The following is a 21,167-nucleotide window of genomic DNA, read 5'->3' on the forward strand; positions in this document are numbered from 1 at the left end:
GCAAGAAGCATTATCCGACAATGCCAAGGTTGCAGGTTCGATTCCTGCAAGGGACAGCTGCATTCTTGCATTGAGTTAGATGATCCTTAGGGTTCCTGCCAACTCTGATTCTATGACACTTCCCAGCCAGTGAAAAACACTTGAGGGTTCAAAACATGGCTGTTGATGGATGTGGCAAGGGAAAGATGTGTGTCCTGGGGTGTATCACCAGGGCCACATTTGGCCCTCGGGCTATGGCTTCAAGTGAGGAGTATATCACCGCAGCAATACTCAGCCTTTGAGGCAGATGCCTGGTATGATTAGATTTCAAGTTACAACCACACCATGCATTTAAAGCCCTCTTTTACTGCTTCAAGTCACAGCTTCCCCCAGAGAATCCTGGGGACTGTAGTTTGTGGAGGGTGCTGGTAATCCTAGCTCTATGACAAGCTAATTTCCAGGATTCTTTGGGGTGGCGGAGTCACATCTTTTAAAATGATACCAGAATGCTTTCAGTGTATGGCATGGTTGTGACCTTAAGAATGTTTTCTGAAATTCTGCACTGGAACCGGACCACCTGCTTTCGATCTGTACACTTCAGTGGTTTCTCTCTCCTATCATCATCATCATCATCATCATCAAGCAAGATTCTAGTCTTCATGTGTGCTAAGGTTCATACAATTCAGAGTTTCCCCCTTCTTCTTCCTTCTCCTCCTTATGCTGGTGGACTACATCAGCCTTGATCAGTGGAGTCACCTGGCTGAGGTTTATGGGAGTTGTAGTCCAGCAATCTGGGACCCCAAAGTCAACAAAGACTACCTACCCCAGCATCTCATTTCCAGCGAGATTCTTTTAGGGAGTTCACGAAAACAGTGTCCCTCTTCTGTTGCTTGACCCATCACCAGGTATTCTGGAGGTACACTGCCGCTGCAGCTGGAGGCTCTACTTTCCTCATCATGGCTGGTAGATCTATCCTCCATCAATTCGTCCACAGTCTTTTCTCCTTTAACATCTTGTGGGAATGTCACTGAAGGGCTATAACTCAGTGGCAGACAGACCGTGTGCCTGACATGCCCAGGTACAGCTGGGAAAGTACCATATGGACACCTGCTGCCAGTCTGCAATTAGCCCTCTCTTTCAGAACCATGAGGTCTAGAATCTTATATTCATTTAGGGCAGCCATTCAGTGGTAGGGCACCTGCGCTGCGGGCAAGTAGGTCCTAGGATTCAATCCCTGGCATCTCCAGGTAGCGCTGGGGAAATATACCCACCCCAAATCCTGGAGAGCTGCAGCCAGCATCAACAATACTGAGCTGGATGGAAGCAGTGGCACCAGGACAGAAGAGCTTCTTCCCTCTGGTGTGTCCTGAACCTGCTATTACCGGCAGTCCATTTGGTTAAGTGCCTCTGAGCTCTAAGAGGAAGAAAAACATGCGAGCTGAGCATCAGTGAAGGTTCGTTTTTATTTTTATTAAGCTTCAAATAACCTTTTTTTCAGAAGTAAAAGGAAATAAAAAGAAAACAAGAGCGCTTTATTGAAGATCAGGAAATTTCACAGGGATCAATAAAACGAGTTTGTACACCACTGTGAGAGCAAACAGACATTGGGAATTAAAAACAGGACCACTCTCACTCTCTCTCAAAAGGTTTTTTTTTTTTTTTTATAAAATCGGCAACAGCACACACCGCAAAGTAAAACAAGACCTTAGATCACAGTCGAGTTAACCACAAAACCACTTTGGAGGCAGCCAAGATGTTAAAAGATCTCTCTCTCCTCCTGAAGCAGCCCTTCTAAAGCTGCATCGCCTCTCCTTTTGGGTACCATCCAAAGAGCTGAATAATACCAATTTTAAAAAAAGACCGAAGGGGGGGGGGGCGGAATCATATACTGTACATCTATATAAGTTAGTGTAGCAATACAACAGCAACTTTATTTTATCTTAATTTCAGAAAGGGGTATCATTTTGCTATGACACTCCAATCACTGATATGCAATTAATCAGACTTCATCCGCGGAATGGGGTTTTGATTCATTTTATTCCCTTTATTAGTTGTGGCCTGGTTAGCCGTAGCAGAGCAGTTCTCCGCACCCCCTCCTCCGAAACGTGAAACGAAAGCAGAATCGCTTTAGTGAAGACGGACCCAATCCAAGGCAGATTATCGACCAAATAAAAAGGATTTGCGTTTCGCCGCAACTAACGCTGACACATTGATTTCAATGGGGACTAAGTATGACTCACTTCCCCGAGTAGGGGCCCTATATTGCCTCCTGCACTGTACTTTCTACAGGGTGGGCAACTCAGCTGCATCAGATCCTTCCCCATGTGACTGCCCAGGTACTACACTGAATGGGTGGGGAGCTTTTTGAAGGTTGCACGTCTCAACAGAGAGAAAGAAATCAGGATACTGGAAGCTCCCAGTGGTGGATGCCCGGGGGGGGAGGGAGACCCCCCCATTTTGCATGCCATGATCCAAAAGACCACGCTGGGCTCCTGCTGTCAGTGGAATGCCATTGCCTTCTTTGCCTGCCTTGGACTGCAGGGCTGGTAATCTGTGTTGGGCAGGAAAAAGCCATCTTGTTGAAGCACAAATATGGCTTCTGAGTTGCTGGATTTACCTGTGGTTCTCTTGGCTTTACAACTCCCACCAGCCAGGATGCCCAAAGTTCAGGGATGATGGGGAGCTGCAGTCCAATGACATATGGAGGACCTCAACTTACCCCATCCCTAACGTGGATGGACCTGACCATAGGTTTGGGCTCCACTGCCCAACCTCACTCTCCACCCCTGGCCCCACTTTTTGACATCAAACGCATCAATGGACATTTCTAAACCGTATGTTGATAGTGTGTTTCTACCACTTTAAGAGGCACGGCTTCCCCCAAGGAATCATGGGATCTGTAGTTTTCACACCGCAGAGCTACAATTCCCAGCATCCTCAGCAAACTAGAAGTTGCAGGACTCTTTGCAGGAAGCCACGTGCTCTGAACATGCGGCTGTGACTTTAGAGTCATTTTTCAAGGGACTGAGCTTCTGGAACACAGTCAAGGAAGGAACAGGCAGACACACAAGGGCTGTGATACATTTTGAAATAGGTTTAAGGAAAAAGAAAACCTGCAGCTAAGATGCATGCAAAAAGACAGAACACCGTTCACACGGAGAGACTCCCACCCTACAACACCCCCCCCATCTGTGTATTTAGAAATGAACAAAAGGACGCACAACCATTAGCATTTTGCTTCACCCAAGAAAGAAAATGTGTGGGTTGTTTTGTTTTGGTTTTTTTTTAAAGAGAAATGAAGTCAAAAGGCTGGAAAGATGGAAAGACCAGCTCATGAAAACCTTCCTCATAGTTGCCAACCCACACTCAAAGCACGGCTGCGAGGCAGAGAGAAGCAGAACCTTATACAATGAAGCCTCGGAAAAACACCGTAACCTTGGATACAGTTTCCAAGGACACCGGGGCCCTTGGCTAACAGGATCACAGCGCAGGGGATGGATGAACACAACACCAGTCTTCCAAATGAGTTGGATACGCTATAGCAGAAGCAGCCCACTCCAGGCCCCTCCACCTTCAACGCAACCAGCCTTCATCAGTGAAAAACAAACATCGCTCACATCGCAAAAACACAAAGAAAGGTGTTTCGTTTGTGTATTGTTATTTTCTCTCCCTTTTCCGCGAATGTTCCTTTGGTGGACTATACAAGGCACTGTGACTAACAGAAGCCAGGCGATTATTTTCCCTTCCCAGATCCGTCGTGAGCTTTAAACACAGGCACAGTTCAATAAGCTCTGCCGTAATTAGACCTGAAGAGCTGCCTTTGCTTCCCACTGACTGATCTTTCTCTCTCTCAATCCTCGGCCCATCTGAATACAGGCTAAAGAGCAATCTGGAGAAAAGAATTAGCACGTAAAAAATTGACATCCTCCTTGGATGAGGGGCACTTTTGCCCCCAGTGCTTGAATACTCAGGATTGCGGTTGAGGCTCTCCAACAACTTGTGGGATGAGGTTTCGTTGCTTAGTCTCACTGGAACTGCTAATAAAAAACCCCCAACTCCTCCATTATGTGCAGATCGGTCTGATTCAGCAACATGCGTGAGATCATCCCCATGGTTCAAATTTAGGCATGTCAGGCTTTCTGCTGCGCCTGAGCCATAGAAGATCTGCAGTGGGGTCTTAGTAGCTGAATGCCAGGGAGGAAGTTCAGAGGACACCGCTTCTCCCAGGGAAGCACTATGCGGAGAGTGTGCACTTTTCTCTTTGGAAAGATGCAGGATGAAAGATAAAGTGGATCACTCTTTTTGCCACATTGTCATTGGTGCTCAAGATATTAAATTTCCCACTGCACCACTGATGCGAGAGCCAAGTTTAGCGTCTTTTGACAATACCCCCAAGTTTGATCCCATTAGCACTTATGACTCCTGAACACTTACATTTTTGGGTGTGGTTAAAGGCACCAAAAGATAATTTCCTTATGAGCCGCTATTTACTGAACCCACTGGAGTCCTGACTATGGTTTGGCCAACCACGCAAGACTGGATTGAAAGGGTGCAGCCACCCAAAACGAGGCAGCTCATTGTTCCATGGAAGCGAAACACCAAAGGGAATATATAACCATATCTACCTTTACCTCCCCACCCCCATTTTATGTTATGCTGTTATTTCTATGTATATCATGCTATGGCCACACGGCTAATGCAATAAAATCTATATATATATATAACCATCTGAGGAGCTGTTTCCTTCCTGCAGCTCCTGCTCTCTGCCCTACGGCGCTTTTCAGATTTCTAAAGCCGGAAGAAATTTGGTGGCCAGGCTCCTTCCCTCCTCGCTGAAGCATCAGGATGGGAAAAGCTGGAATGTGCTGGAAATTCTTTGCAGCTGTTAAAGGAGACCTAAGCTGTGCCTCCAGTTGTCAGGCTGTGCTTTCGGTGGATCTGGTCCTCAGCTAGAGAGGAAACTCACCAGAATGCGATATGTATAAACAAGCTGGCCACAAGCTGGGAGAGATCAAAAGCTCACAGCAGGCATAAGCAGGAACCAGCTCCCAGCTGTGCCTTTGGTTGCCCCACACCTGACATCCACATGATGCATCAGGTGTAGGGAAGGTGGGGTTTCTGGGGAAGGGGAAACTGGGACCCCTAATTCAGCCTGTGGGCCAGAGGTCCCCCACCCTACAGTCCTAAGTGCTGCCAATAGTGGAATAACTTTAACAGTGGTGGATCATGAAGCATAGCACACTGGGAGATGAGACATCGCTAGGCCAGTCCCCATCAACCTCCAACCAAGGGAGCAGCATCAGATTGCCAATCCTAGTGAAGGGAGAGATCAAAAGCTCACAGCAGGCAAGTCTCTAAAAAAAGAGAGAGGCACGAGCATTGATTGTTTAATGCAGGCATAGGCAAACTCCGGCCCTCCAGATGTTTGGGACTACAATTCCCACCATCCCTGGCCACTGGTCCTGTAAACTAGGGATGATGGGAGTTGTAGTCCCAAAACATCTGGAGGGCCGAGTTTGCCTATACCTGGTTTAATGCTATAATCAGGCTGCTTGCTTTGTTTAAGCCTAATTAAACAGCTCCCCGCCCGCCTTCGGTTTCAGCGAGGTGGTTTGCAGTCTGGAGGTACTGAAGAAAGGGAACAGGGAAAGAAAGAAAAGCCCATTTTGCTCCACTGCGTTCTCTGCACCATTGCCCTCTCGAAGCCGCAAAACGATAAGACCCGCTTGCTCAAAAGAGGAAAGAGGCCGCCTCCCCCAGCCACCCTCAAATTGTCGCCATACCACAAAGAGGGTGCGTTTGAGAAACGGCCATTTAATCGATATAAACTGGTTATACCCATTGGAGGCTCTCACTCTCTCTGCAAACTTAATGGAGTCGCAAACAGTGGTAATGCCCTTTAGAAGAAGCAAAAAGAAACCCTCCACAATTTCACACTTTGAGAGCCCTCCGCCATTCTGCATGTCTATTTTTATTCCACACTGCCAAATTTGACAGCCGATTCATTCTAGGGAGAGGTCTCGAGGCTGTAAAGATCAGCTGCTTTCAAAGTGCCGGGGGAGGGGGGGGGGGCTTCTTTAAGGGCAGACTCGCAGATTTAAAGTGAAGCCAATACACATTTAAAACGCACAATTCCACACCTCAATGAATCCTGGGAACTGTAGCTTCCCCCTCTCAGAGCTACAGTGCTCAGCACCCTTCACAAACCACAGTCTATTTGGGGGAAGTCATGTGCTTCAAATGTGCGTCAGGTTTGCTTGAAATCTACGGCGTGGATCTGCCCAATTGTTTCCTGCCTGTGCCGCAAAACTTAGTAATGGTAGTTTTGTCTGATAATACCTGCAAGCAATTCTGAGCTGACATGCTTAAAGCCAAGAGTGCCTTGTCAGTGGGGTGGGGTAGGGGGAAGGAGGTGGGGAGAAGGGGACCCCTGACACTTAAACCTGGTTTTGGAAGCTCACCATGTGAGAAATGAGAAACTATTCAAGACCTTGCTCAAAAAACAAGAACCACCCAACAAGGATCCCAAGCCAACCCTGTCTCCTTCTGACTTTGTCATCCTAAGGGCTCTAAGCCACTCAAAACAGAGGTTATCACTTGTGGGAGAGAGATTCCTCCACCTTCATTAAGCAGACAAGAAATTTGCCAACACTTGAAGGGCAGACTGTGCTGGTCAAATGCTACTGGAGAAACACAGTTTGTGCCTCAGTGCAATCCACGCCTCCACCCCACCCCCAAATCAGTGGATATTTCCAAATTCTTGAGAAGTCCATCACAGGGAATTTGCAGATTTAAAAAACATAGTGGCTTTCACCCTTTTGGAAGAGAACAGCTAGTCTAAAAACAAACATTTTATATATATACACTTGAACCCAGTCTTCCCCCAAGCTGGAGACGTCCGGGTGCAGCAGACTACAACTCCCATCCCGCAGCCAGCATGGCTGTGGATCTGTAGCCCAGAACGTCTGGAGCACTCCAGCCTAGGGATGACTGCCCTAAGCGCTAGCTCATCTACTGACAGCCCTCCCCACCCCACCCCCACTGCCCCTCCAGTGTATTCTTCCCCTATCGAGACCAAGCCGAAGGTGAAGGAACAAAGTCCGCTTAAAGTAGGTCAGGCAAAATGAGGCCCGGGGGTTTGGGCTCAACGCAGTTGATCCAGAAGTTGGCGCAGCTGGCGTGATACTGGTGCCCTCCGTAAGCAAGTTTGAAATTGTCCGTTTCCGAGTTAAAGGCCTGCGGGGAAGAAGAGGGGAAACAAACAAACAGAAGAGTTAGGAACCACCGGGATGCTCCCATGTGCTGAAACATTGCGCTACGGAGAGAGGCCTGGATGCCGGCGTCGCACAGGCACACATTGACAGCCAACAAACACATTCAGTCTCTTTGTGGAGCTTCCTAACAGCTTGCAAGCCATCGCCGTCAAACCATGGCCATAGCTCTGGGATAAACCAGCAACAGAGGGTCCTCAATCTCCAATTTGTGCGATCGAAAAGAGCATTTAAAGACAGCTCTTTTAAAGAAGTGGGAAGAGAAAGAGGCTGGTTGAAGGCAGAATCTATTTTGTTTGTTTATGGCACGGTGCTCCTTCCATCTCAGGCAAGGCAGGAGGCTATAAGACAAGGAGCGAGAGGAACCTTAGGCCTGTGGCCCTCTAAGCCTCTTTACCTGGCCTTCAGGACCCTCTCTAGGCCACACCCCTCACTGGCCCTGTTTCACACCCAGACCACTTGCTTTCCTGGCTGCAAATGTGTCCTTGATTGTACCTCTCGCTTGCCTGGATGCAGAGATGGCATGTAGACCCTAGGCTGCTGTACAAAGGTAGAATTTGGACTGAAAAGCACTGCCTGCCCTTCCTAGAAAGAGAAGGGACCTTTCGGGTGGCTGCATCCCAGCAGGGGAATGTTCCCCTTGCCCCAAAATACATGTGAAATCTAGCCGGCCTGCCAAATCGTGTGATATTATATCATGGGAGAAAGCACGGAGGAACCCTGAACCGGGGGCACTCCCATTAAGAGGCAAGGTGGACGCACTGCAAGGTTTTGCCAGCTTAAATCTAGCGTGGGAAACCACAAAGGAGCTGAAATGCACCTGAGAGCAGTTTCCGACTTGGGCGTAACTGGCAAGCCGCTTTTCAAGGAAGCAGCCCACACACACAAACACCCCAGGGCTGATTTGTCAATGGCTGAGCAAGCAGGTGGAGTACTTTGGGAAGAGTGCTGCTTTTGGAGGAGTGGAAGAAATGCACTTGTTTTCTCGCTGGTCTGAAGTCGCAGCTATTCACCTCTCAGATATCCAGAATGCAAAGCACTTCCATGACTTTAAGAGATTCTAAGTAATTGTGTGAGAAACACCTGTAGGAGTATAATAAGGTGACTGTACACCAGCTTTGAAAACAACCCCTAACTTTGCACAGACCCACTTGTGTGGATAAAAATAAATGAAGTATACTTGGGTAAAGCCCCTGAATTTGTTGCAAATGATGGAGCCCAGCTAGTCTTTGCTCCCATGGAGGAATCGTGGAGCACACAGAACCCCACACCTTGAACAACACGCAGGAGCTAGGAGAAGCAGTCATCAGGCTGAACTAGACCCCCCCACAAACTTGAAAGAGAAGGTGACCCCCACAAACCCCCCCAACCATCAAAACCTGAAAAGTTTTTAACATCTTCATGCACAGCAAGGGTGGACGGCACAAGCCCCTCCTGCCACAAACACGCAAGGCGAGATAGGTAGGAGCCAACGACACAGACAACTCTTTCTGCCACACCACAACACAGACCACCACAAAAAAGCAGATCTATTCACAAAGCAACAGGCATGCCGACACGAGAAAGACTCGGTTTGTGCGCAGCACTAAGCGAAACCATGGATTAGTAGGAATGTGCAAGAATGCAGGCTCCCTGAGAGGAGAGTGTCCCTTCTTTGATCCTCCTCTGTCCCAGCTTTAGGCTCAGCACATCATCTGGACCCCGGCTTGCCGTTCATCCCCTCACGAGTGGTGAAGTATAGAACTAACTTTGATCAGAGTTTGTGGTTTGTCTAGAGTGAGACAAGCCGTGAAACTGGGTTCAGATGACACGCTTGGCCAAACCATGGTTTAGCGGGCAGCAGCAGGACCAGAGGACGGAACAAAGCAGCTACTTGTCTCCTTTCTGGAAGGCCCACACGCTTGCAGGCTTGCACTAAGCATTCAGTTTGAACCAGGCCCTTTAGGGGAATGGACTCGAGTGCGAGTTAGTTGATTAAAATTGAGAGGTTAGAGAGAGGGAGAGGCACAGAAATTGTTAACTGGAGACAAACGGAGGAGGGTGGCAATGGTCCCCGCTACCACCTTGCTTAGGGCAAACATTAAAAGGAAATATATATATATATAGCTTTCACGGGTCCGTACTTCTCTAGGAGGTTCCTCCGGAGGCTTCTCTTCTTTCTGAAAACAACGTCGAAACCAGAAAAGGGTCAAAACAGAATCGCCAAAAGAGGGGAGCTGGCTGCCAACCAAACTCGCTCCTGTTTTAAGAGTCCCCATCCCGCTCCACACAGCGGGGTTTTTAGAGCTGCTCCAATATATCCCACTGACAATCCGAGTTTCTGAAGGCTGTGGGGCTTGTCTCTTACGAAGAAAGAAGATAGAGGCTCCAAGCCAGCTGCAGGGGACTCCTGACGCCAGAGTCAACCCTCCAGTTGCCTAGGAAATAAGTTACAAGTAATCGGGAGCACCTGTGACCCGACAGGTACTGTCAGACTGCAACGCCCATCACTGGAGGGCATCACAGTGTTGACTCTTGCCCTATAAAACAATGCCGGGTAACTTGAGATTCTCTGGACGTTGCCCAGCTGCAGTTCTCATCCTTCCTGGCTGCTGGCCATGCCAGCTGGGGCTAACAAGAGTTTGAGTCTCATATCTGGAAGGCCACTGCACTTTTATTTGAGGGAGACTGTGTTGCCTTGCTGGGTGGATCCACACAGGCCCAGGGACTCGTATCTCTTACTTCCCAACTTTGCGGGCTCCACTAAGGCTGCCTGGGGTCTCCACCCGAGCTGGAAGCAGCAGCAGCAGCAGCAACAACATGCATTTGGATGGGCGGCAGAGGGTGTTTCGGAAGGAACTCGGCTCTGCCCGCGATGCGGCTTTCTACAAAAGCTACTTGCGATGGGGTTGCTGGATGCTCCGGGTGCTTGTCAAAATTAGTGGAGCAAATGCAAGGGTGGAAGGCAGCAAATGCAAACGGGTTGAGATAGGTGGGGAGATGTAAAAAAACCGATGACGACGCAGCCTCTACTTACTTTGCTTCGAGAATTTACATTCAAGAGGCACACCCCACAAGCCAGTTCTTGGGCGTTTTTGATTCCCGGGCGAAGCATACAGGAGGAAAAATCGAGTGAGTTTTCATCGGGCTGTAGGAGGAACAACAGAGGTCGGAATCAGTATATTGCTCATAAGTAGCTATCTTCTGCCTTGTTCTAAGTTATCTTCCATGGTCTCTTCTAGCTTCCAACTTCTTCTAAGCTGCCTTCTACCTTCTAATCCATGAATAGGCAAACTAAAGCCCACGGGCCAGATCCGGTCCAATTCCCTTCTGGATCTGGCCCGCAGATGGTCCGGGAATCGCCGTGTGGCTCGCCAGTGCGCGCTTTCTTTCCCCCTCCCTCACATGGTGGCGGCACCACCTCCTCCCTCCCTCCTCCTGGCTTCTCCCCACCCTGCCTAGAGGAGGAAGGGAACTGGGCTTTGTTGGTGCCAGCAGCAGCAGCAGTGCTCAAGCAGCCGCCAGTTTAAGCAGCCCCTCTCCAGAGCCCTTTCACGTGCCACTCATTGTCCCGCCGCTGCTGCCAGCCCCTGCCACTTGCAAGACACAGGTAAGGAGCCACCGGGGCTCGTGGTGCTTTTGCATCATCCCCCCCCAAAATATAGTCCAGCCCCCCACAAGGTCTGAGGGACAGTGGATGGCCCCCTGCTGAAAATGTTTGCTGACCCCTGTTCTAATCTGTTCTCTGCCTTCTATCTTCCATGCTATCTTGGTTCACAGAAACACAGTCCACTATTTGTCCATCTAGCTTTGGCTGCATCATCATCATCATCATCACCATCACCATCATTATTAAATTTCTGTCTCATGCTTTCACCCAAAGCAGCTCAGCATAGCAAACAATTAAGAAATAAAACAACCATTGAGAAACAAAAGATTATTTACAGCAATCTAAAAGCATTAAGCACATCTAAACCATCCATATCTCCAACGGCACTCAGAGTCTGAACATTGGGAGCAGAGCAAAATACCGTATTTTTTGCTCTATAAGACTCACTTTTTCCCTCCTAGAAAGTAAGGGGAAATGTGTGTGTGTCTTATGGAGCGAATGCAGGCTGCGCAGCTATCCCAGAAGCCAGAACAGCAAGAGGGATTGCTGCTTTCACTGCGCAGCGATCCCTCTTGCTGTTCTGGCTTCTGAGATTCAGAATGTTTTTTTTCTTGTTTTCCTCCTCCAAAAACTAGGTGCGTCTTGTGGTCTGGTGCATCTTATAGAGCGAAAAATATGGTATGCCTAAGTGGACCCACCACAAGAGACGTACCACACAAAAGGCCTTACCGTTAAAGCAGCAAGCGACATGAAACTGATCAGGTTGTTCCACACTTTGTCAATCTCCTTCAGTAGTAGCTGGAGCTTCTCGCTACAGACGGCTGTGGCTTTGATGCCCAGCTCTACCCGTTTTGTGACTCTATAAACCTCGACAACCCCTGTTGAGAGATCAAAGATGAGGGTGGAGGGGTCACAGGAGGCATGGCAACTCTCAGACGGCAGGGGTGAGGAACCAAAATGAATGTGGCCCTCCAGGCTTCTATCTCTGGCCCTCAGAATTCTCCCTGGGCCACACACCCTTGTATGCTTTTATGTAACTTAGTTGCAAACCACTTTGATTTTTCTTGTTGAAATAGATGTCTAAAAACATTTTTTTATAAATAAATAAAACAAGAGCATCAGAGTCTCACACAGCGCATCAACCACAGAGAAATCTAGAGGGTAGATGGAGGCAGGGAGAAAAAAAACAAATGAGGTTTCAGGAAGTGGGAAAAGGAGGCACATCCTAAGCAGATCTGTTGGGTGTCTTTGCTCCCTGTTTTAATTCCTCATCTTCATGAGATGCGGTAAAATCCATACCTAATAAGTACTCCATGCCTTGCGCGGAGTGGATCACTTCGGTACAGACGGAGGAGCTGCTGATTCCGTTCAGGGTGTCGTTTGCCTTCTTGATGACCTAACACACAGGAGACGTTTGTTCGTTCTGCTGAACTGAGGACAGTGTTCATAGCATCCCCAGGGAGCCTCCAGCCCAGGCCTGCTTATCTCCAAAGTATCTGCCACATCCGTGCATTCACATTATGCCAGAGAAGAGGAACCTCAGGCTGCATGTGGCCCTGGAGGTCTCGCCGTCTGGCCCTTGGAAACCTCCCCAGACCACCCCCTGCAGCAGCCCTGCTTCCCAACCCAGGTGGTTTTGCCTGGCTGGAGTGCGTCCCTGAACTCTGGCAATGCCTCTTGCTTGTCTGATTGGTGGAGGAAAGAGGGGTGTGTGGAATGGGTGTAGAAACTAGCCAACTGTACAAAGGCAAAAATTTGCACTTGCTGCTCCACCCACTGTTGCCTCTGGCTCCACCCAGAGGTTTGCAGCCCAATCACAAATGCATGTTTTGTTAGACAAGAACAGAGTTAGTACACAGAGAGTCCTTAAACTTCCTAGAGAGAACCCTCTCTGTGTGTGGCCACTTCCATTGCCTCCTCTGGGCAGGAATTCTGTAACAATGGATATAACCCCTTACAGTTCCTTCCATGTCTGAGGAGACTTTCTCCATTCACCTTGCTTCCAAGACAAGCAAATGTGTCTCTGGGGGTTCCAGACACAGGCACCCTATTTTGAGACCACCAATTTTTTTTCTACTGTAACTTAGAAGTATTTTTCAGCAAACTACTTTGCTGTATTTTCTGCCTGCATTGAAATGTAAGTAAACCTTTTTGTTTATCTTACTAAAAAACAGGTGATTCATTCTCTGCAATGGGGGTGAAAAGGAAGGAGGTCAGAAGACCACAAATAAAAAGGGATAAAAAATGGTATAACTGCTTTATTCCTATGCTTCAGAAAGCTGCAAAACATCCAAGTGTTTTTCCTCTGCTAGAAAGCCTGCTTATTTTTGCATTTCTCCCACACATGTGGGATAGGAGGTTTAAATTTTAATCTATAGATTTAATCCTCCATCCATTTTCACACGTAAATTATTCTTCTCCACCCCAGCAGATGGTGGTTTCCCACTGCGGTGAGATGTACAGTCATACCTTGGTAGTCAAACACCTTGACAGGCGAACATTTTGACTCCCGAACGTCGCAAACCCGGAAGTGATTGTTCCGGTTTGCGAACGTTCTTTGGAACCCGAACATCCGTTGCAGCTTCCGATTGGCTGCAGGGGCTTCCTGCAGCCAATCGGAAGCCACGCCTTGGTTCCCGAACATTTTGGAAGTCGAACAGACTTCCGGTTCGGATTCCGTTTGACTTCCGAGGTACCACTGTACTGTAGTTCTAATTAAATGATAGTAACTCTTTTCTATCTGTGCATTTATGCATAGGCACTGGCGCATGCACACAGTATCAAAACCTGTGACCATCCCACATGAGGTATACAAAGAAGAAGGACGTTATTTTGATGTACTTACCTGGAGGGCACTTTCTAAACATCTCTGCCATTCATAGGCATATCTCTCACTTTCCTGGGTGGAAAAGAAGAAGCAGAATTCCACAGGTTTCAAAAATAAACAAATAAATCAGAACTAGTAATGACTGCCTTATAAGCGATTCCCCTCCCCTGCTACACAGAGGTAGCAAAAAGCAAGAAAAGCTCCCAGAAAGATACAGGTGGTTTTCACGTGGAAATTGGGAAGTGGTCCATTAATGTAATATACCCAAGCCCACATTGGTTGGAGGATATAGAAAGATGGGGAGAGTATCCTTTGGGGAAGGGCCATAGCTCAGTGGTACAGCCTTTGCTTTGCATGCAGAATGTCATAGGTTAAATCCTTGGCATCTCCAGGTAGGGGTGGGAAGGTCCCCTTGCCTGAAACCCTGGAAAGCCGCTGCCAGTCAGTGCATACAGTATTGATCTAGATGGACCCAATGGTCTGACTCAGCAGTTTCCTATGTTCCTATATTTCTAACCTAGGTGAAATACATCCTGCATGCCAGGATGGCAGGGATTAAAAGCTCCAAAGCAGCACTATCTGAACACCACCACCAAAGAACATTGCAGGGGGCTGGACTAGACAGCCCTCAGGGGGTACCTTCCAACTCTAGAATTTAATGATTCTACACGTTCAGCAATATTGTGGCAGTCCTTTCTGGGATTCTACCACTTTGCACAGCAAGAAGGGGAAATCTCAACTCCAATATGCTCCCCCTCTATTAAAACACAACTCCCTTAGTATAGAAAACTCAGGAAGAGGAGAATGCAATTATCTTTTTTCCCCACAAGCAAATAGTTTTGTTTATAATGTCTGAGAACGTACCACACCTGCAATCTCTAGTAGTAACGTCCAGGAAATTCTATTGTGTGATTCCTACAGCTGTTAAAAGAGGATAGGCCTCCCGGAATTCCTCTCTGACAAGCCACGCTTCCTCCCGTCAAATCTCTCCTTACCTCCACTTCCCCCGTGAGATCTTTGTACTTGTCTCGGATGACGGGCAGGGCTGGCTTCTCACTGAGGGTATTTGACCGATCTCGAAATGGCTGCTCCGGAGGTGGCAAAGGTGAGGAGCGGCTGATCTCTCTGTCGCCCAAACTCAGGCTCCGTTTGTGAGATCCTGGAAAGAAACACAACACATGAAAGTCAGGGTTGTGTGTATGCCCCAGTTCTGAACAGAGTGTTAAGAATATGAACCTCAAAAGAACTTTCTGACAGTAAGAGCTGTCTGACAGTGGAACAGACTCCCCAAAGAGGTGGTGGACTCTCATCCTTGGAGGCTTTTAAGCAGAGGTTAACTGGCTATCTGTCATGTATGATTTAGCTGAGATTCCTGCATTACAGGGGGTTGGACTAGATGACCCTTCTAACTTACAATTTTATTATTCTATGAAAAAGAAGAAGAAAAGACCTTGGCCTCGTTCACACGTAACACTAAGCAATAGTTTGTTCAACTATGTTTTATTAAACCATGGCTTAGCATTATGTGAGAACCCTGCCCAGTGACTTTACTATGGTTTGTTTACTGCCAAAAAATCGTGATCTGAAGTGTTTGCTGCTGTGTTACAAATTTTGGTTTGTTTTAAATATGGTTTGGTGTCATATGTGAAACCAGCACCCTTTCTTAACCATGCTTTGTTTGACCGCCCCTCCCCAGATGCTAACCAAGGTACAAAGACATGAGGCAAGAGCGATAGCAGCTAGAAAATAAACCAAACTTTGGAGAAAGAAGACACGGTTTGTTGGGTCATCTGTGGGACAACTCATGATGGAGTTATGGTTTGTTAAATGAACAATGGCTTAGTGTTCTGTGCAAACCAGGTCAATATGAATGTTGCACTGAGAGGCAGAACACAGCTCCTTGAAAATCAAAACTTCAATTAAAAATAATAGCAAGTTACTTGCTCTAAAGTGTTAAAGATTTGCTTAATACTATGCAGGCTAGGAAGATCAGAGGCCAAATGTAGCTTGCAAATACTTTCCTAAAAAGCAGCTCTGCTGAATCAGAACAAAGGCTTATGTAGTTCTGCATCTTGCTTCTCCAGGATGTTCCGCATGCAAAGCAGATGCTCTAGCAGGGAGCAAGGTCCCTTCCCTGGCTGGAGCTGTAGTCCAGAACAACTGGAGGCCAATGTAGGCACTCACCTTGAACAGAGAGGTCGAATGTTGCAAGCTCACTCTTGATCATTTCTTCACTCGATTTCACCTTCCCTTGGGAAGTTGCCAGTAAGAAGTCAAATTTGCTGATTTTGGGCTTCTCGCTCTGAAACTCTCCAAAGTCGTCTGTGCCTTCTTTGGCTGCTTCTACGGAGAGGCCAGCTGAGTCAGCCTCTTGGGGCGTGCCTACAGCTGGGCTTCCAGATGCCTCTGCCAAAGGCCTTGCAAACTCCCCAAAGCCTTCAACGTCATCGTCACTCAGGTCTGCAGACTGAGGGTCAGGTTCTTTGAAGTTAGCAAAAGGTGAGAACTTCACGTCCTGGAGAGCATCCTCACTTGCAAAGGTGGTGACTTTGGAAACAGTGGTCAAGGTGATGTTCTCCGAGCTGCCAAACAGAGTCTCTTTCTTCTGGAGGATGGAGGTGGCCAAGGAGGAGCCACTTCCTGGAGGGAAGGGGAAGGGGAGGGACTTCCTGCTTTGGTAGGCGTCGTCTTTGTCAGACCAATCATAGCTTGGGAAGCCACTCAGAGTGGAGCCGTTGCTGAAGCTTCCAAAGGTGGTCCCTTTCAAGTCATCGAGATCTAGAAAGAGAGAGACAGAGAAAAAGAGAAGGAGAAGACCCAACCATTAGAGCACTAGTGACCAGTGTTTTCAGCAAACAGTGACACAAGTCAAAGGTGGTGCCATTTTGGAGAACACCAGAGCATTTCAAAAACTGGCAGCTCCCATCTGTACCTACTGACCTCTGAAACCTGCTCTATGATCCTCTGCAGTCATAAGGACAGTGTCTGAACTCAAAGATCAGGGCTCAAAGATTGTTGTTCTTGTAAATCCACAGCTACAGAACAAGGGAAGCTGGCCCGACTCTATCTTTACCTGTCCTTCAGCAGACAGCTAAGACATACCCTTTCTAGAAGGCTTTCCTAACCACTGTGCTTCAACACAGCACTAGGCTGTTCTCATTTTGCTTCAGGAATGAGAGACACTGTGGCCTTCCAGTTGTTGTTAGACTCCAGCAAAGCCTGGTACATTAAGGCAAATGGGGCATTGCCCCACGTAGCTCAGTCTGCCTCCAGCCAGGCCTCACCTGCCTTCCTTCTCAAATACAGCTGGTTCACGGTGTCGCAGTGCCCATTAGATTCCTCCTCTTTAGCCTCAGCGCCCACCCTTGTACAACTCAGCAGGGAGGAGGAGGGTGGAGGCAAAACTGGAATTAGTTAGCCCTGTCTCCCACTGGCTCTGGCTTCACCTATTTGGGGCTCCCTGCTGTGTGCCCCACCAGTTCCAATGAACACCAGCCCTTCCACAGCGTGACCGGTCTGGGTTGATGGGAGATGGGGGTCCAGCAGCATCTGCAGGACCACAGCTTCCCCATCCCAAAGTGGGAGAGTCTGGGAAGGACCCTTCTCTGCCCCAAGACTTTGGAGGCCCACTGCCCATCAGAGTAGACAAGACTGGGCAGAGGCTTATGGTGGGGATGGGGAACATGTGACCCCCCAGATGTTGCTGGACTCCAAGTCAACCTGGTGAGCAGACCAGGGATGCTGAGCGCAGCAATATCTTGAGGGCCACATGTTCCTCACCTCTTCTTTACATGTTTGACTCATTACTGAAAAGCCACAACCCAAGCCTGCGGATGCCAAAATGCTAGGTGTGGGTTTTCTTTTAAAACAAACTTCCTCTGATACTAGAAGCAGCCTGCAGCCATCAGGACTAGACACCATTGATAGTCTCTTCTCCCCTATAAAGCCATCGCTACCTCTTGGCAGGCTCATGTTGCATTAAAACTTAAGTTTCATTCTGGATTTCTGGCAACGGGCTGAACATGAGCAGTGCTCACAGGAGCTTCCCTGCCTTAGAAAACTGGAGTGGGTGGTGGGTGGGAATAAGGCTTCTACCCTGGAACATATCCCCAAAGGCATCAACACTCACCTGGTTAGTGTGCGGCTGAAGCTGGCATAAACTACGGCTCGTTTCTGTAGCAGGACCTACCCTGTGGAATGCTCTGCCAACTGAGGTTCACCAGGCCATCTCTATACTGCAACCTTCCGCAACCTGGATGTTTGGGACTACAACTCCCACCATTCCTAGGCAGTCATAGTCCAAAACATCTGGCAGGACCCAGGTTGGCTAAGGCCACTTTACCATTTCAGGAGGCCAGCAAAAACCTGGTGGCTTTAAAAGGTCATCGACCTTGTTGAAAGGCTGTCTGTTAGTGTGGCAGCACCCTCACTTTGGAGCTCCCCTGCCTATTGATATCAGGCAGGCCACTTTGCTGTACTCTTTCCAGTACTCTTGCTGAAAATGTTTCTGTTTAGGCAAGACTACCCAGATATGTAAGGGACACGGGTGGCGCTGTGGGTTAAACCACAGAGCCTAGGACTTGCCGATCAGAAGGTTGGCGGTTCGAATCCCAGTGATGGGGTGAGCTCCTGTTGCTCAGTCCCTGCTCCTGCCAACCTAGCAGTTCGAAAGCACGTCAAAGTGCAAGTAGATAAATAGGTACCGCTCCGGCGGGAAGGTAAACGGCGTTTCCGTGTGCTGCTCTGGTTCGCCAGAAGCGGCTTAGTCATGCTGGTCACATGACCCGGAAGCTGTACGCCGACTCCCTCGGCCAATAAAGCGAGATGAGCGCTACAAACCCAGAGTTGGCCACAACTGGACCTAATGGTCAGGGGTCCCTTTACTTTTACCTTTACCCAGATATGTAGAGTGTTGACATATGTTTTAATCTGCTTTCAATCATTGATATTAAGCATTCTTTGAAGATTTTAAATAATGGTTTTCAACCCTTTTTACTGACATTTCCGTTGCTTTATTCTTGTGAACCTCTCTGAAGCTTTCTTACAATGGAGTGGTGCATAAATCTCGTGAAACAAATAACACGGGTGTTGTTAGGCATGGTTTTTTTCTTAAATTCTTAGCCATCATGGATTCCTTTGGGGTACTAAACCACTTTAAATGAACCATTAAGCAGCCCTTTTTAAAGCTGCCCCTTTTACCAGCTTTCCTCACAATTCCTTGAGCGCGCCTGGCAAAGCTCATCTCCACTCAGTTCTTTGGTGTGTTGGCCTTGTGGATAATCCAGTCATCGCCCTCAAATCTTCCACCCTCTGGAAACTGCACCAGGCTGCCTTAAGGCCTGATCACAGGTACAGCCACAAAATCTGCATGGTATGCCCTACCTGCCCCCTCGCTAAGTAAATGGTGCTGATCCATGAGAGTCTTTTCCAACCCTAGCCAATGGAGCAAATAAGAGCACACCTGTTGGAGGCCCAGCATCCTGCTCTCATAGCAGTCAACCAGATGCCTCAATGGGAAACCGCAAAGCAGGACCTGAGCATGGCAGGACTCTCCCCACCTGTGATACCCGGCAACTGGATATAAAATGTAGACATCATGGCTAAGGGCCCACATACTAGACATTCAAAGCACATGGCTTTCCCCACAAGGATCATGGGAACAGTAGTTCAGCTCGCGCAGAGCTACGATTCAACAAACTTCAGTTCCCAGGATTCTTGGGGGGAAGTCACATGCTTTAGACATGCAGTGTGTACACAGTCGTCGTGTCTACTGCCTGGCATGCACAAGGTCCCAGGTTCAAGCCTCGGCATCTCCAGGTAGGGCTAGGAATGGCCCTTACCAGAAGATCTGGAAAGCTGCTCTGAGGCAGTGTAAACAATACTAAAAGCTAGAGGAGCCAACGATCAGACTAGGTGTGAGGCAGCCCTTCTTATGTTCCCCCATACCTGGAAAGAAGCCTTCATCTGCAGATTATTAATTTCATGGGAACCCCCTCTCTAGTTGGCTGTGGGGCAGGAGAAGAATGTTATCTCTAGTAGCGAACACTGGAGCTCCAGAAGAACAGGAGCTGAAGTGGGCTACTTCAAGTATGATATGGGAGAACTCTGAGGTTTGCAGAAGGATGACATCATCTTGAAAACGGACCCTAAGGGGGCACAAAAGCCCTCCCAAAAAAATACACCAATGAGGACTAAGCATGTTCAGAACCCAAAGAACACAGAGTGCCAGTTGGCAAGGAAGGGAGAAAATGGAGTTGGCACAGGGAGGCAAGCGGGACAGAATGCCTTGCTTGAGCAACTCAATAGTTTTGTGGAGGAAGGCTGGATGGTGCAATTCCTCCCGTTTACAGCGAAAAGGCAAGCAAGAGGTGGCATGGTAGAAATATGCACGGCAGAGAGTAAGTGGACAGAGAAAAGTTTTCCTCCCTCTCTCGTAACACTACGACTTGTGGATATCCAAGGAAGATGACTGTCCGGAGGTTCAGGGCAGATCCAGCAGGGCTTGTGCGTCTAAGAAGGGAGGACATAGCTATCACCCTTCATGAACTGTCATCCTTGGCCCTATAATGCCCTAGAAACCGTGCCCAGGCTCTTGAGCCTGAGCAACGTGTCTCTCAGCCACAAACAGAGCTCTTGTCCATCATTGCGTACTGGATGAGAACAATGCATGTTTGTCGCACTATGTGTGTTAACTGGCTTCCAATATCAGGGTGTCTGTGTTACCGACAACTCTTTGTGAATGGCCAGCAACAATGACATAATAATTGCTATCTCAGAAAACCGATGAATTCACTTCACATATCTCATGAAGTGCAGTCTAGTCCCCAAAAGCTTATGTTGTAATAACTCTGTTGTTCTTGCAGCAACAGACTAATGCAGCTACCCCTCTGGAAGATGTTGAGAGAGAGAGAGAGAGAGAGACGTTTGAAGTGGAAGGGGATACGATTGCTTTAAACTTTTAAGGGCTTAATTTTTTTTAAATTTTTTTGCTGATGGCAACCAGATGCATTTCTGGACTCTTTAAAAAAGTGGGGAGGGGGAAGAAAAACCACACATGCTCAGACTTTCAAAATATGCCAAGATAAATATTTATTTAACACAGCAGGACTTACAGATCGCAAAAGAGAACGCTATACAGGAGCTTGAAAGGGCAGTCATCAGAATCAAAGCATGCAGGTCAGTCTTTTTGCAGAAGAGAGAGATATCTAAGCAGATTCGAAAAGGCACATTCACACAAGGAAATGTCGAGTTCAAATAAAGGTATCAGAGGGGGAGGAAAACTGACAGCAAAAAGTGGGGGATCTCTGGCCCAATTTCAATTTATGAAGATTCCTCTCCGCTACCCCCAATAAGCACCAAGGTGTGGTGGGGGTAGGAGAGAAGGACTATTGGCCTGCAGGTTCAAGAAATTATGCAATCTTCCATTAAATTTGCAGGCGAGGGTATTTGCCCTGGCTGCATTATTCAAAGACAGGGAAGGATTGGGAAAGAAAAAGACCCC

The 21,167-nt window shown here is 48.0% G+C and overlaps 1 protein-coding gene across 6 annotated transcripts in view; it reads right to left on the minus strand.

Annotated features, from left to right (window-relative positions):
* Positions 1 to 1,490: 1,490 nt before the first annotated feature.
* SYNRG (synergin gamma) overlaps positions 1,491 to 21,167 on the minus strand; it is a 60,171-nt gene continuing 40,494 nt past the window's right edge. For 3 of the 6 annotated variants that reach the window (XM_083587412.1, XM_083587411.1, XM_083587410.1), the window contains 8 exons: positions 15,851 to 16,444; positions 14,662 to 14,825; positions 13,685 to 13,738; positions 12,139 to 12,235; positions 11,569 to 11,717; positions 10,267 to 10,377; positions 9,374 to 9,409; positions 5,774 to 7,215 (listed from right to left, as the gene is read on the minus strand). In XM_083587412.1, coding sequence (XP_083443538.1) covers positions 7,084 to 7,215; positions 9,374 to 9,409; positions 10,267 to 10,377; positions 11,569 to 11,717; positions 12,139 to 12,235; positions 13,685 to 13,738; positions 14,662 to 14,825; positions 15,851 to 16,444 — 1,337 coding nt within the window. In that variant the 3' untranslated portion in view covers positions 5,774 to 7,083. Of the gene's footprint in view, positions 4,601 to 4,704; positions 7,216 to 9,373; positions 9,410 to 10,266; positions 10,378 to 11,568; positions 11,718 to 12,138; positions 12,236 to 13,684; positions 13,739 to 14,661; positions 14,826 to 15,850; positions 16,445 to 21,167 lie in introns of those variants that run through there. The other 3 variants (XM_083587413.1, XM_083587409.1, XM_083587408.1) reach the window with 2 other exon arrangements.

Source organism: Podarcis filfolensis, assembly GCF_964270895.1.
Source record: "Podarcis filfolensis genome assembly, chromosome: 15".
Lineage (NCBI taxonomy): Eukaryota > Metazoa > Chordata > Lepidosauria > Squamata > Lacertidae > Podarcis > Podarcis filfolensis.